Source organism: Python bivittatus, unplaced genomic scaffold (assembly GCF_059951505.1).
Source record: "Python bivittatus isolate LINGU-HERP-01145 unplaced genomic scaffold, Pbiv_v1 ctg000080_np1212, whole genome shotgun sequence".
Taxonomy (NCBI): Eukaryota; Metazoa; Chordata; class Lepidosauria; order Squamata; family Pythonidae; genus Python; species Python bivittatus.
In genome coordinates this window covers 3,830,502-3,847,830 of record NW_028277035.1, presented here as the reverse complement: position 1 = coordinate 3,847,830, position 17,329 = coordinate 3,830,502, and the positions used below count along the sequence as shown (strand labels likewise).

Here is a 17,329-nt window from a genome sequence, read left to right as displayed (position 1 = left end):
ACAGGCTTATAGCTTGCAAATGACATCAGATATCTAGTTGCATCTCCCATGACCTAGAAATATAGATCAAAATAGGGTCTTTTCTTATAACAGCATCCTATTTTTGGATCTCCCTTTCTAGGAAGGACAGTCCGGACCCTTAATTAATATGCTTAAGTTTCAAAGACTATATAGTTCCACTGAGCTTTTCAGCTTTCTCCATCCTTCCCTGAGGTCAGTTCTACATTCCTTTATGCGCCCCCACTGCCCCCAGGATGCCTATGGTCAATGTTCTGGATTCTTATCATAACATATAATTATGTCTCTAATAATCTAGTATGTTTTATTGATGCTTTTATCTGAATTCTGTAAATATCCCAAATGACCAGTGGGGAAAAGGATGATTATAAGTATGTGAAGTAGATAAATGTCCTATTTTATCTACCTGTTCATGCATTTTCCTCCATTAAGTAAACTGCAGGATGGTCATCATTTTTTTCTGCTGCAGTAAAAGATATTTCAAGTACTGTGACATCTGAGAGGTTCATGCTTAATTGCTCTATGAAAGAGAGACAAGTTTTGTCACTGAGTGTATCCCTTCACTAAGACCACTTCACTCTTGAGAAGAAGATAGATTAAGCCAAGAGAGTGATTAGCTCAAAGACCCTGAGTGGAAACTGTTACTTCAGGCATTAACCAGAATCATCATCATCTTGCATGGAAGACTTCCACCAAGAAGTTGATAGGCAGCCTCTATGCAGATTAAATGGACTTTTGCAGATTGTCATGTTGCAACATTTATGAACACACATATATATTTGCTGGAGGCTCTGAATATTCAAGCAAAGAACAACTTCAGCTTCTTGGCTGGTTTTCTCAGTTTTCTGACTAAGTGGAATTTGCTTGTTCTCCCCTAACAACTCCCTACCAATTACACAGCCTGACTCCTGAATAATAATCCTGAAATAACATGGAAAATTTAGATAGTCTGAAAGCAAGATCCTTGAGCAGTGCTGGTTTGGGGTTTGACTAGGCTTCAAAAAGGACACTATCAATTTCATTCTGCTTCTGGCTGTTATTACACAGATGTGAAAACTACAGTCTGGAAGCCAAATGCAGCCAACCAGCATCTCTTTTACAGCCCATAGAGCCTTTTAAAGTAAATTGGACTAAAAATGACAATTCTCCCCTATTTTTTCCTTGGGGGGGGTGGAGAGTGTTTAAAACCCCCAAACACCCCCTTATACATCTTAGGTCCACACTCCAAATCTCCTATGCCACCCAAACCCTATGCAGCCCAACTGGGTTTGGGTGCACTTCTGCTATACTGGAGGCAAGATAAAATTAGCCAGCAGCCCCAGCAAGTGCTCAGCCTTTCCACACTCTTCTTGCCATCCTTCAAGAAGAAAGTAGCCCAGCTATTCCCTTCTGGAAAGATGCATAGACCAGTTATGGCAATGATGCTATCCCTAACATGATCCAGGTGATAGGAGTTACCTGAGGTTCCTAATACTCATCTCTTTCAAGCTCTCCAAGATGGTTTAGAGATTTCATTCGGGCTGAAACAGTAGTTGGTAGCTGCATCCAGATGTTTTTCAATGCACATCCCAGGACATGATCCCTCTACTGTTGATGCTGAAACTGAAAACTTCAGCTGGATCTGGAGGCTTTTATTAAAGTCAGGACTTGATCTACATTCAAATCCCTGTACAGCCATACAGCTGATGGGTGGGGGGTATTTTTCTGGCTACCTAGCCTTCAAAGGAGTTATTAATCAGCCAGAGCTCAGTGGAATAATAGCAGGAGACACATTTAATAGATATATGGATAGATAAATCAGCAAAGAATAAACATCACTTCTGGCAAAATAACTATGAGCAAGTGATAGCTTCCTTTTCACCCTTCATGAGAAACAGAATATCTCCTGCCTTGGGAAAATGCTTTTGTAGTTTACATTATTTTCTTTCATTAAAACAATGACAAAACAGGCCAGCCCCATATTTGACAATGTGTTCAAAGGTTGCGGTTACTGACAAGGTTCTCACTGATACGGAAAACAAGGGACTGCTAATTTCCGTAATTGATGTTTGATTAGAATTGGTCATTAAAGATAACAACACAGCTGTATGATTTTAAACATTACAGGAAATTTAATATTAGGAAGTGCTCATTTACCTAACAAGAAATAGCCAGTTTATGTCCTTGATATTGTCTTAGTGTAAATATTTTTAAGACAAGCATATGCAGCTAACTTGGAGGCAAACTAAGTCACACTTTATTCTAACTGAAGTCATTGGGATATTAACCATGGTTAGGTGCTCCTTCTGATAGCAACAGAACCTAATTTCAAGTAGTGTTAAGAACATTCCTTGGTATGTGGAAATTGAGTAGTGGATCATCTGCTGTTTCCAAAATCCTGCCAATTTATCAGATGAGGTAGTATACAAGGCAAATTTTCTGTTTTATTTTTCTGGGGATTAAAACAAATCAACCAATAAACAAAACTCACCCACTGAAAACCAGGGGAGGAAGAATTCAGCATGCCAGCTTTAGACTTACTCAACTAATGATCAAATCTGGTGGCTTCTTGGGAGAATGGACAAGCTTTGAAACCGGTGAATCCAAAGGTAGTCCCTCCCTGTTTTGAGACCACTGGTGGGAATGAGACCAGTAGCAAAATTAATGGTAGTGGAGCTTTCCACAAGCATAACTGGTAGTTTCAGGGAGGACAATAGCCCAATGCAATGGATTTTCTCTACTAATAGAAGGGTACTCAGCAGCTCATAATGCTGCTACTCAGCAGACATGAGGTTTAGTATTTCTCTGTTATTCTGGATTGATTTCAGTTTCTTTAAAAAAAACAGTGCTAAGAAATTATTCAGGACATTTTACATGGTATTTTTAATTGATTTTAACTTCTCTGTAAACCTTCCAGAGTAATTTTTTAACGAGATGGGCGGTGACAAATGTGATATATAAATAAAATAAATTTAAAAAGGACTTACAAGTAATCCTCGCTTAACAACCACAACAGTGACTGGAAAATTCATTGATAAGTGGGGCGGTTGTTAAATGAGTTGCACCCAATTTTATGACCTTTTTTGCAGTGGTCATTAAGCGAATCATGTGGTTCCCCATTGATTTTGCTTGCCAGAAGCTGGCTGGGAAGGTCACAAATGGCATGACCCCAGGATGCTGCAACCATTGTAAGTGCAAGCTGGTTGCCAAGCGCCTGGATCGCAATCACGTGACCATGGGGGTGCTGCGACAGTTGTAAGTGCCAGGACTGGTTGTAAGTCCCTTTGTTCAGCACTGTTGTAACTTTGAACAGTCATTAAACAAATGGTCATTAAGTGACGACTTCCTGTATTTCTCTGTGAACTGATATGGCATATGTTCTCATTACCATAAATCACAGCCTAAAATGCCACATGTAACTCTTGAATGAATCATGGTGAAACAATTACTACCCAGCCAGTGCAGCAGATAAAATAAATAATTTTATGTATTGATCTGATTTTGCAAAAACAATGACTAAATTGGACTAAGAAACTACATACGGAGTAACTTTTTCAGAAAGGATTAAATATTTTGAACCCAGCAGTTTTAGATTATGTAAGCTCTGTGTGTTTAAATACCAGGCAGTTCCAGTAATGTGGAATATGATAAGCTTGTATTTCCTTTTTTTTGGCTTAATTTCATGTTTATTAAGAGGTTCCTCTTTACCGTAACTATACAGAAACCCTTTAGAAAACAAGTCACTGGCAAATTATCAGGAGATGAATAAACTAATATTTTAAAGACATAAATATTTAACATTGCATCTCAACCAGTCTAACATTCACAAAACCCAAATTGGCTTTAGATCAGTTTTTCACAGGTCAAAGTTGATTTGTATTCAATAAGCATGTGGTGAGAGACGTGTGATTCCAGGCTTCAGAAGCCAAATACTTACATAAAGTAATACGTGCAAGGGACAAAAAGAAGAAGGAAAAACATTCAAAAAGCATTTGAGTTTAGTTTGGCTAGGTATCTTCCTCACTTTAGTGTCTTTACAATGTCTGGGAAGTCCTGTAATCCAGTACAGTATAATGGTTAAGACATTAGTATGCCAAAAGGGAGATCTCATTAGCTGTAGACTCACTGAGTAATTCTGGGCCAGTCAATTTCTTTTAGCTCAGCCTAATCCACATGAAGAGCCAGTTGGTGCAGTGGTTAAGGCACCAGGCTGGAAACCAGAAGACCAGGAGTTCTAGTCCCGCCTTAGGCACAAAGCCAGCTGGGTGCCCTTGGGCCAGTCACTCTCTCTCAGCCCTAGGAAGAAGGCAATGGCAAACCACTTCCAAAAAACCTTCCCAGGAACACTGCAGGGACTAGTCCAGGTAGATGCCAGAAGTCAAGACAGACTTGAAGCCCTCACTCTCCAAAATCACATGATGGTTGTGATGAGGGGGGTTGGAAGAAAGATGCAATAAGCAAACAAATAATACTATTTCCAGATCATTTCCTGGCCTAGAATAAAGACATTGCTGTGCTATCTCTCACACCATTCACATCTATTGAAATTAAAGAGATGGCTTATGGAACCACAGAATGAAAAGTTAGATTTATGAATCAGAGGATATTTCAATTTCTGGCCATAGCCACAGAAATAATGAAGACAGAGTGAATCTAAGGGCCATTATATGGGTCTCATGGGATAGATTGCCTATGATAGTTAAAGGACTACTTAGCACAAGGTTCTGTAAGACTGGTAATTACTTCAGAGCACAGCAGTGGCTTCTGCCCTTAGAGGGGAACATCTCTGAAAGCTTTTGATCAATCAAAGCCAGGGCTGCTGAAATCAAGATAACAGAATTACAGAAAGGACAAGCAGTTGCCTACAGAAGGTCAACAGCAAGGGCTTAGTGCTCAGACAGAAACAGAAACAGCAGCCTTTCTGTTGCTAGGTTGTCCATGTTTTCTCTACTATTTGGAGACTAGAATAAGAATGAAGGAAGGCAGAGGAGGAGGAGGAGATGGAAGGAAAGGGAGAATCTATAGTAGTTTTTTTTTCCACATGTCCAAGGAGTTCAACAACAGTAATACATATTTTCATTTGGTAACCAGTATAGGTGTTGTCAACTAATTATATGGAAAAAGAAGAGATGCTATGTGTTTAGCTTTCACCAGCTTCCCAAAGTCAGTGGGTTTTCTCAGCAAAACTTAGAAAATTAGTGCAGTGCTCCTAAAAATTGAATAGTTTATTCACCAGAGATTGAACCCAAAGGAACTGAGATGTCTTTTTCTGGGGCAATAATATTAACAATAGTATTTGCAATCTGCCAATGCCTGGTCAGCTGGACTTCCACTGCCACTTTCCGTGCAATGTTATTCTTTGGTTTGTTCAGACACATAATTAAGAACACTCACTGTGATTTAGTTACCAATTACTCATTACTGGAAACCACATCATTATACTCAGAGTTCTGATAGTCAAAGAACATTGGAAAACCAGCATTCTCCTGTTTTTGAATGCATGTTACATGAAGTTAGGGAGTATGGCCCATCAGAATATCAGATTTAAACTATGGCTTAGAAAATGAGCATCAGATCTAAACATGCTGACTATTTTTCTTCCTTTATGTAATTCTAGAGGCTGAGAATTTTTACTTGCTTTCCAACGAAACTTCTCTGTCGTGTACAGAATTAGGAAATCAGCCAACCAGGCAATGAGGCAGTGGAAAATGGGAAAGGACTCCAAAGTGATATGCCACATGCTGTACTACCAATTATATTATTATTCATCACTTCTGATTCATTAGAGCATAGAGGCATCTGTAGAAGAGGTAAAAGGGGGGAATGATAAAGCTTCACACCAATGCAATGCAGGTTCTGACACTTTTATACATGTGTCATGAAGTCACACACATGTACAAAAGGGGCAGAGCTTACACTGCAATGGTGGATGCCTTCGTTATAGCATCTTGGAGGGCCTTGGTAATTGAATAGTGTTTTCTCCTGTTAATTTCTAAAAAAAAACACAAACCCTATAAATTAGAACATTGATGTGAAGATAGTTAACCAGGACCAATCCCTACTTTTATTTGTTAACTAATTTTTGTTAACTAACTTACATCACATCTTTAAATTCATGGAACTTGTTCAAAAGTGGAAGTAGAAATCTTCACATTCCTCCTTTGACCCCAACAGGGAAGATTAATACCCAAGCCCAAGGCTCAAAATGCCTGAACAATAGTTTACACGATCACTGAAAACAATTGATGGGATCCCTAGCGCAGGATTCATGTGCCCAGCAGCACTTTTCCTTGATGTACCCCAGGCTGGCTTTATGTCTCTCTGGTTTTATTTTTAAAGATTTTTTTCCATTAAAAAATAGATAAATGGAAAGCTACTATGCAGCAAGAGTTTGGTTTTTTTCCAAAAATGCCTTTGCCTTGGTATAGGTATTTCTGAATAATTAAAAAAAATGTGGCTTGTGATAGCCTAATGCTTTTCCTGCAAATGTGCTCATCCTCCCCACCCTGCAAAAAATATAAAGGTGAGCTGAGGGGGCAGAGAGCACTTTGGGAGGCTACAGGGATGGTAAGGAAAACTGTATTACTTTGTTCTTTGGTAAAGATGTTTTTTGTTTTGGACAACACCCCTCCCCTCTAATAGCCATTTTTGTGAGAGAGCTTACGACAGGTTCTCAAAATTCCAAATACATCATAGGCTAAAAACCTTGGGAGCCTCTGCTGGGTGTGGTTGTTTAAGATCACTGTCTTAAGGAAGGATTAAACTTCAAGTAGGGCTTGCTTACTATTGTCAAGTTGTGTTGTCCCTGAACAGAAAGCCTTCTTTCCCTTACTTTTCTGATCAGAAGTTAAAGCTGTTGCTGATAATAAAAATAGTGGCTGTTCCACAATTCTGTAATTGTGGACACTGTAAGTGTTTATATCAAGAATAGGCACAACCCAGCAATGTTCCATTGATACAGACTAAGTGGTCTGTGTACTTTTAGAAGAACGGATTTGTTATTTTGCTGGATGGTGTCCACTGTATGCATTTAAACAAAACACTAAGCATCACAGTTACTGAATAGTGGGAGCTGTGTATTGTTCTCAGGCCATTAGTCCTTTATGAGGAAAAATGATTTTCTATTACCTTATAAAAGCCAACAATCGGATTTTCCATTCAGCTAACCTTATGACTACATATGGTTCTGATCAGGGCAGGATAGTTGTGGATAATATTTTTGATCTCCTAGGACAATTCCCCCCTTCTCCCTCAACTCTGGAAACAGACACTTTTTGTTGACGAACAAAAAAGGGACAGCTTTTTCCTCGCTTTTATAAATATTTTTTACCCAACTGTTCCAAGATTACTTCAAAACAATGTTATTTTATTGATCCTTATAAACTGCCTTGTTTACCATGATGTCATTATGTCAAAATTGCTTTTAATTCAACAGTTCTCACTCTTCACTTCTAGAAATTGAAAACAACCATTCCCACAGAATCCATGGGGAACAACTCCTGAACAATTATTAATGGATTGTATCAATTTATATACAAGAATGAATGATACATCTGTACAATATATCATATTAGCAAATTTAGAGGTGGCAGTGATGAAGCAAATGCAGTATTCAGTTTATGGATGACTAACACACGTGTAAACGTATGTACACACACAGGAGCCAGTTTTTCATAGTGGTTAAAGGCGCTAGACTAGGAGCAGGAAAACCTGAATTCTAGTTCACCCTCAAGCAGGAAGCCAACTTGGTGACTTTGAGCCAGTCATTCTTTCTCTGCCCTAGGAAGAAGGTACTGGCAAGCCACTTCCAAAAAAGTTGCCAAAAAATCTCCATGGTTTTCAGGAATGAAGATTGATTTGAAGGACCATCAACAACAAACACATAGACCACAGGGATACTCAAAGGGGCTTAATTTTACACATAGTGTCTGTAGTATAAAATGCATACACCCTTGCCTGTGGCTCTTGTTTGTATTTAAAGATTCTTGTTTTAAGACGTTCATGGATTAAAATTTGCTCCATTTACAGAGACCTACTAGGATCCATTCTAAATTGTTCCAGAATTAGCCTATCAGATTGGCAAATATATTTCACAAATGGGAATAATACTGGAGAGATTACAGGGATACTAAAATATAGAGCACTGTAACATTGAGATCACTTTTCCAGCATACTGAAGGAATTTCTTTCTTATTCCAAAGACACACAAACTCAAAAACATACCCTCAGCCCTTCTAGAAATCTTTCATCTGAATACAACCATTTCCCATGTTCTGCTATTAAGGACACAATCCACAAATTTATGGCTTCTTTCCTTGGCAATCTCTCCTTATCCAACAACAGAATTCTTATCTGGGGCCCATTTCTTTCAGTCTGGATTTCCCAAAAGACAGCACCCAAATAATAATAGTTTGGATGCTAAAACGAATTAAGGAAGTTCATGATCAGAACATTTTCTGTTTTGCCCTACTCATATTCTTAAGAAGCAAGTCAGATTTAGATTTAGCACTCACATCTTTGATTCAGGAAGTCCTCTAACTTTTAAGGGGACACTAATTGCTGCCAATAGGACCAGGGAAGAGATCAGAAACATTCTTTCTGTGAACTACATTTAGCAGAGAAATCTTACAGAATTGGTTTCATTTTTTTCTTTATAGCCTTGAATGTCTTATTGGTAGAAAAGCAGATTATAAATCAGGATAAGAAGTAAGGAAGTACTGTAAATAAGTAATGAACAAATGAAATATTTATTTATCACTAGCTCATATAATTTTTAAAATATTTATTGTACTTTTTTATTCTATAAGACACAGTGGAAAGCTGTTCACTTTTCAGAGAGTATAAAAATATTTCAAGTTAATAATCTTTTTTTTTTTTTTTAAATGTTGTCAGCTGGCTAGGAATGAGGGAGAGGTTGCATTTCATCTGTAGGCCAATTTCTAAAGCGCTATAGATGAGCAGCCAGTCTGAAGATCTGACTGGAAAATCCAGCAGGCCCACTGCCCTCTCCTTTTGCCTCTTTTTGATGTTAGAGAACTCCAAAAGAACAGATTTCAGAGGTTTACATCAGATACTGAAACAGATTTCTAAGGCTGGACTTTTTACTCCAAGGTCAAAATTCTTCACCCTCAGAGAAGGAAGTCTGAAAATTTCTGTCAGCCTTGAGATATCCTTCCAGGAGCTATAGGGTTGCACTCTTAACTATAGGATTACAATCTCAGAAAAGAAACGTACAGTATGTCCTCAGAAGGCCAAGGGAAAAGAGGTCTTTTTGAAAAGACATCTTGTTCACTTTTGTCCAGCCGTCTGTCTCAACAGAAGATGCTTAAATGGAATTCATAAGAGACGGAATTTCATAGAATCCGTACTTTGACATCTGCCTTTTATCAATTTTAATTGTCCGTGTTGTGCAATAACAAAGATTAGATCTGCAAAGCCTTCCAGTAATATACAATAATATTTGTTGTTATTGCCAAGCCTTGGATTCACACAACTGTTTTCTTCTACCATGGGGTGATTTTTTTTCCCCCTGCAGCCATCCCATGGGGAAATTCACATGGAAGCTGAGTTGAAAGAAAGTTTCAGCTTGAACCTCACTCCCTGCAATTATTCAACAGGCTGATGTTTAATTAATTAAATGTATTTTTTACCATCCAGCTCAAATGATTCTTGGAGATTTGTAACAAACATAGCTGAAATTCAGGGAAAGCAAAACATAAAGCAGATTAACAAGGCAGGCCTGCAGAATGTGTTTTGAAGGGGCTATGTCAAACCGTCACTTCTGACCTTCAGGCTGTGAGTGAACTCACTTGTATAGTCAAAACACCACTTCTCACGCTTAAGAGGGGATGTCAGAAAGCACACCTGTTTCTTTGCAGAAATATAACCACATTAGAGGGGAAGCCTCTTAAAGGTGAAAGCTTAAAAATGTCCCAAAGAGGATGGAAAGGAGGATGTAGCCCCAGTGGACTGGATGAGAGGAAAGGCCATTGTGGGGACAAGGAGAAAGACAGGAAAAACAGAATGGAGCATTAGAATCTGAAACGCTCCATACAGTACTGCAAAATGTTGTTGCAGCTCCCATTTTTATATATCTGTACACATCCATTCCTCACAATCCATATATGCTGGGCTGGTTTCCTTCCTATTTAAAGAGTAGACAGCAATAGCTCAACATAACTCATTGAGTTTTATATTATATGCTTTAGGGAGGCAGCATTCTATAAAACCATGCTGCCTTCGCCTCAATCAAACTAGCGGTCATTTAACTCAGTGCTCTCAACCAGCCCTCTGTGGCAGTGTTTCTCAACCCGGGCAGCTTTAAGGTATGTGGACTTCAACTCCCAGAATTCCCCAGCCAGCTGGGAGTTGAAGTCCACATAACTTAACATAGCCAAGACTGAGAAACGCTGCTCTAGGGTCTCCAATAAAGAGTGTTCTCGGATTCCACATTTCCTACCTGAAAGTTATGCTTAAAACTGGACTGAATCTCACACCATTAATATGCATATGTGTACACAAATATGTGTCCATGCACACACTACCCTTAGCTTGCAGTGTCACTAAAAGCTTCTCCCATTGTGCCCTCTGCCTTTTTTTAAAACTTTCTAACGCCAACCCTCCAATTTAGCACTAGACGAGGAACGAGTGCAGCTCTGACACGGATGTGTTCACCTAAAGCAGCACGGTCAGTTAGGTAGCCTTGATTGAAAAGGATTTACATAAAAGCTGTTTCTACTAATATATATGTACAAAAGCAGATTTAAAATAATAGCCATAATTTACATAAGAAAATGTACAGCTCTCATCGCAACAACTAGGTGACTCGTGTGCCTGTTTTGTCCAGATCTCAATTGTTGATGGTCAGTTTCAGAGCTCCTCATTTTCCCTTTTAATTAGATGTATTTTGTACACTCATTCAGACAGAAAACACCTTCAAAGAGAGGATGCGTTTAGTGAAGTATGACACTCAGCTTCTTTAATGTGTACATAGAAGTGAAAATATATGCTAGACTTGCTGTCCTGAGACAAGAAATATGATAGCAAGGGAAGAAGAACAGGGACAAATGCGTATATAGGTAGTTCTCATTTAGCGACCATAATTGGGACTGGCAACTCAGTTGTTAAGCAAAGCAGTCACTAAGTGAAACCACAACTATGCTTATTTCAGCTTCCCTTTGCTTTACAGACCTGCAAAGGTCATAAATGCAAGGATTGATTGCAAAGTTACTTTTTCACTTAATAATGACCCAGTTGAATTCTGTATCTCTAATGAAATGTAAATTAACCTGGGCAGCTTGCTTGTTGTAACATCTTGCCTGAGATGAGAATTCCAAAGATTTCATACTTTTTCTGCCATTTTGCCTGGTCCTAATTAAGATATTAGAGGAGGCAGTAATCCTTGGGTTTCTCTCCTTGTCCTCTTCCTCCTCCTTTTTATCTCATTTATAACACAATGGTTTGGGACCATCTATCAGACAGTCGGTTTTTGTCCCTGAAAAAAATCTGGGGGAGACCACTGTTGCTGGCAGAATAACACTGAGCAGGCTTGTACCTGAGTGTTTCGCAGAGAAACCTGAGAGTGAGTCAACAGCAGCCTCGGCATGTACTTTCTTCTGTCAAAATCAGTTGGATAGACTGGCATTTGGATTGGGTCAAAAAGAAAATGAAAGAATATTTAAAAGGCAAAATAAAGCCACTTAATCCTCCCCCCGCCCTCTGTCTCTCATCTTTCCTATCCTCTTGCTGACACACACTCTTCACACATCAGAATTTATTTTAGGCAGACTGATGAATCCCAGATGTCTAAGGAAAGGCAGCAGGAGATACGGTTATTCCATTTGCGGCTTCACACGGCTTTCCTGGCAACCCCTTGTGTGAGATCAGCCAAGTGGGAACAGCGTAATCAAATGGAACCAAAAGAGTCTGCTGCTCTGTCATCATGTGCATGTGGAGGAGGTAGTCAGGATCAAAAAGACCGAGGTAGCCCAGTTTCCCCCCACCTGTCTCTGAGTGGAACCAGGAATTTGCTTGAAGAGCAAACTGTGCAAGCATCAGGGAGCAACTCTCAAGGCCATGGCTAATATATCCCAGGCTGCCATTCTATCCCACATGGTTCAAGGTTTTTGAACCTTTCCAAGGACAAGATGGACTTGGGAGTAGAAGGGAAGGATTTGGCTGAAATTCTGATTCATTCACATAGTGATCTTTTCCCAGGCTTTCAGCCATGAAGCACTCTAGGTAACTGTAGGCTAGTCATTATCCTATCTCCCCACAATTGTTGGGAAGGACAGAAATCTATACCCCAGCTTGACTTTTTTGAAGAAAAGGCAGAATATGAGTGCAATTAGTACATAACCCTCCCCCCTCCCCCACGGTCCATAAAGAAAGTAAACTACACTAGGGTTTCAACCAGTGCAATGGCTCTACTTCAATACAAGCATCACTGAAAAAAATTGGAAACAAACAGAACAAAGGGTTGGCAGAGTTTTTTTTATAAAGCACAGTTTTGCATGAACCAAATGTTCTCATCATTAAATTGTGATAAATTGGCCCACCACCCTTGTCCTCAAACTGAAGGGCTGATTTAATCATTTATATTGTTTATACCACTTTTATTGCTTATTGCTTATACTGTTTTATTGTAAGTTACCATGAGACTAATATGAAAATTTAACAACATGTGAAATAAAATGAATGAATGAATGAATGCTTGGTAGAGTTTTATGCAATGACTTAAAGCTGAGCTAAGAGGATAATCATCTCTACTGAAACTTAAAATGTTGTCCTGGAGAATATATTGGCTGAAATAAAAGCACCAGGCTTGGTTTAAACTGGCTGCAATGAACACGCAAATCCTTTCTTGATGATACTCAGTGACAGGTAGTGATAAATATGTATGAATGCATTCACCCTAAAATCTCTTCCACATAAAAGTAGATTCACTTTTACTTTACTTCCACAGGAAAATCACTTGAAGTTGAAGCTTCTTCCAGTTTTTAAATGATCCCCATATCAAATATTGCCTCATTGGTTCCCCAAAATTCCTTTAAAAAAATTGACTTTTCTGGCAGCCTCATTACAGTTTGTCTGAAAGCTGGCAGGACAGTAGCATTACAATGCTTAGTGCTCTGGAGAAGCTAACCTGAAGACGTGAGTAAAAAGGCACCCGGGCCTCCCTCTCAACATCCCTACTTTAAGTCACCCCCAGTATTCTCTCCTCCCGACCCACCCCCAAAACACATTGTAACGTGTTGTTTTTCAGACTAACCTGCCACTTTTCTCTTTTTGGTGTTGTGCAGATTTTTTGTCAACTTCCCATCTGCCAAGCAGTACTTCAGCCAATTCAAGCACATGGAAGATCCACTAGAGATGGAAAGGAGTCTGCAGCTGCGTAAACATGCCAGGAGGGTCATGGGGGCCATTAATAGTGTGGTGGAGAACATATATGATTCAGAAAAGGTTTCCTCTGTGCTAGCTCTGGTGGGCAAGGCGCATGCTGTCAAGCACAAAGTCGACCCTGTCTACTTTAAGGTAAGGACAAAATCAAGTCCTTGAACATTGATAAGAAAATCCAAAACCAAACAAATAAAGTAAATGAGTAATACTGACAGGCTAGTAGTCTTCTCTGGAGTGATTAGGCCCTTGTTATTTAAGAAGATGAATAATAGAAAGGCACTGCTTCATGTAAGATGCTAAATGGCATCGAAGTGGCATCAGTAGCTTATTTCTTACTCCTTGGGAATCTCAATTTTTTTTTTTTATTATGTCAAGGAAGATATTTTGGTGAAGAACTTCCATGGTAAGTTGATGGCTCAGATCTCTGTGGAAACAATCCAATCAGATCCTTAATTTGGGAATAGGAGCCACAGAAGGCACTAACTTCACATTCTAGTGAATGTGGTGGGAATCAGAAGAGATGGAGTAGGAAAAAGCTAGTTTGGTATCTTTTTAGGAATTTTGAAAGTGGGGAGAATGATTTTGAGAGGTGAAGGAGAAATTAGTTTTTGGTAAATAAACGGAAATGCCCATTGCAAGAGAGAGGGAATGGAAGAGGAGGAAATAAATTACTAAAAAGTCATGTGGAAGATGTGAAACTATTACCAACTTTAAAATGGGATGGAGAGAGAGTATTCAGGGAATGAGCTCAATGTTAATTTTGTTCAGTTGCCCTGATGTTGCCATTAGCTGTAACAAATACCAATACTAGGGGTTTATTTATGGTATGTCAATACTAGCTTTGCTCATTTATATAATGTTGTAATGATATCATTACTATCTTGAGTTTTCCTTGTGATCGTATCATTTCTTGCCAGACAGCAGAAATCTCCACAATCATGTTACCTTTTTCCTTTTTTTAAGGTGATTTTAACACATCCAGTGATGTAGAGGATGGGTAGCTTTAGGATTGATATACATTTTACAAGGCAGCTATCAATGTATTACCTATCCAAATCACTCCAAATAAGATATATTCTTCAGAAGGACTATAATGCTCTCTTAAAATCTACACCTACACCTACCAGTACTCATTTAAACTTGAAGTAGAAAGAAACCCTCCATTGGTACTATATTTGGCTCTGGAAAATTGATTATATACTCTGGAAAACAGAATAGGAGCTTGGGCACAAGGTAAAAGAGAGAAGCAATGATACTAGTATTTTTAAGTTAACATGCCATGTCTGGCCGCTTTTGTTATGCAAAATGTGACAAATAAACGTGAACTTGGTACAGAGCGTATAAAACACTATTCAAAAACAAAACAATCTGTTTATATTAATTTTATTGCAAATAGCACATAGCAATAAATATATCTGGAAAGCACAATGCAATAGAATCATATTTAAATTATATAAGCATAACATTCCCCAAAGAACACACACAGAAAAAACATAAATATAGGAGTCTACTTTTCAGAGTCAATGCTATACATAAAGATAAATTTTAAAAAATAACTATGACAATTCCACTGATGCAATCTGTTGCGATTTCCACTTTGGTGCTTTATTATTTTGGAATATTTAAACGATGTAGAATCTCCATCTAATTCTAATCGTGGACTCTATATATAATTTTGTTGTGCAGTCATCAGTATTCAGTTTACTTGTAAGATCCACAAACAAACTAAATGTGTACACTAAGATCCTCTTTTTACAATAATTCCCATTAGTTTTGTTTAAACATGAGGATGTGGGTTGAGTTTGTTTGCAATATCCTAAGAGTACATATAAGGGAAGGGCAGAGACAAGCAAATACATATACATTTTCCCATTGTTCCCTACCTATAGGGAGGCAGCAAAATCAGGATTGAATTAATAACACATTTTTCTTAAATTGTGGGTTAAGTGCTATTTGAAAGACTCCTCATCTGGTTGTCATTTTCAGATTGAGAAGACTGGTCTGTCTTTCTGGCCTTCTTCAGAGGTCTTTTAACTTGCTTGATGGAAAATACTGCAGTTGCATATATCACTCTCTGGAGATCATTCTTTGTGTCTTTCCAGGACTGATTTCTTCTGTCAAGTGAACTAAATCCTTTCTACTAAAGGGCCTTGGCTCCATGAGCCCTTATTTGCTCATGTTCTTTGAACTAAGTAATGGCTTTGTCTTAAGTAGAGTATTTGGGGCAACTTCACCTTATTGCAGATCTGTTTTCATTGATTTTGAACTCTAGATCTATCATTGGCCACAGTTATAGTTGATGACAAATGGATGATACCATGATTGTCCTTCAACACAGACACATTTTTATTTCACCCACTAGTCCTCATACGTACTTAGGAAATCTAGATCAAAGTATACCAAAAACAGGGGGCAGGTGCACTGCAGAGCAAAGAGTCCCCAATGAATTACCCACAAATTTTGGATGCATCATCATTTTGATTAGTTGATAGATTATATAGACTCGTCCTCAAACCCTATGCCCTACAATAATTATGAAGAACATAAACTATTTTTGCACATTATAACTTGGAATCTAGCTGTCCAACACAATATTGTAATAGGCCTTGCATATAGAAGGGGACCTATTCAAAACATGATTTCATATTTTAAATTATTAAATGGATCAATACTTTTCCTTTAAGGCTGCAAAACTAATTAGTTAATATTATCACAAGAATTATTTCAGTGTTTTGGATTTGCCTGTACCCTGGATAGAGAATCGCAATGGGTAATAAGTTACACTGATATAGAATGTAGTGATAAGAGAGGGGATTCAAATAAACATTTTGTCCTATGACCTCTCAAGAGTCTTTAAAAGCCTCTGTGCAAAGCTTTATATTTTCGTCATGTTCAATCACTTCCCCTTGAATAAGCCATATCCATACTTCAAACTGGCAGCTGATTTGACTGACATGGTCCTCCATTTCCACTACAAATCCTAAAAATTGTAACTTTATTATGGCATAGATAATATTTTGTTAATGGTTTCTAGAATCCTTACGATTCACATACTTTTTTAGGAATTTCAACATTATGAAGATTTGATATTGATTTGTCACGGACATGTATATGCAGTGTCCTGTACAGTGCTTTGGTCCCCAAAATAACAGCTGTATAGCGAGCTTGGCTGTTTTCCTGCAGACATTCTGTTACCAGGCTAGATAACATCATCAGTGCAATGCTGTTTTTTTATATTTAGTAGCTTGCCTTGAAAGTCTTGGTTGGGGTATGGTTTCTTCTTTGATGGCTATTTGATTATGGTATTGTTTTTTCTATGTTTATCTGATGCTGCTTCCTACTAATCTAGATGTTGGCTGCTCCAGGCTGTTTGTTTCTTTCCCTGACTTTTGGTTGTGTCTTTTTAAAAGTGGTAAATAAGGTTTATCTCTATGTGTCAGTTGATGGCTGATTGGTCAGAATGCCAACTTTCCAGGAATTCCCTAGCATGTTTGGATTTGGCTTGATCTAAAATATCATCAGTTTCCCAACTGAGAGACTACAGATTGTAACAGCCACAATGTAAAACAGGCAGGTAGAAGATTGGCAGAACAAATCCCACAACATCAGCTGGCAATCAGATGCAAAGTACCATGCTGTGACCAGCCCAGCTGATTTAAATATATATATACTTTTATTATGATAAGAAACCCAAAACCAAAAAAACATAGCTGGCATGCTACAAAGCATTTTCTTTCCTTTCTAAAAATGTCCATGGTTATTCTTAGGCAATGGTGGTGGTAGTTAAAGCCCAGATTTTGGTTTGCTTGTTTGTTTGTCTAAAGTGTGCCCCTGACCCAGAAAAAAAATTAAAAGGTAAACTGAAAAAAAAAAAAACCTGGAAAAGATGAAACCGTCTCAGCCCCTTGCGGTGGATAATGAATATTTACAACAT

At 38.3% G+C, this 17,329-nt stretch overlaps 1 protein-coding gene across 3 annotated transcripts in view; it reads left to right on the top strand.

Annotated features, from left to right (window-relative positions):
- The window catches only part of CYGB (cytoglobin), a 72,867-nt gene that overhangs the window by 23,104 nt on the left and 32,434 nt on the right, over nucleotides 1-17,329 (top strand). For all 3 annotated transcript variants that reach the window (XM_088133397.1, XM_025168002.2, XM_007430336.4), the window contains exon 3: nucleotides 13,299-13,530. In XM_088133397.1, coding sequence (XP_087989523.1) covers nucleotides 13,299-13,530 — 232 coding nt within the window. The remainder of the gene's footprint in view (nucleotides 1-13,298; nucleotides 13,531-17,329) is intronic.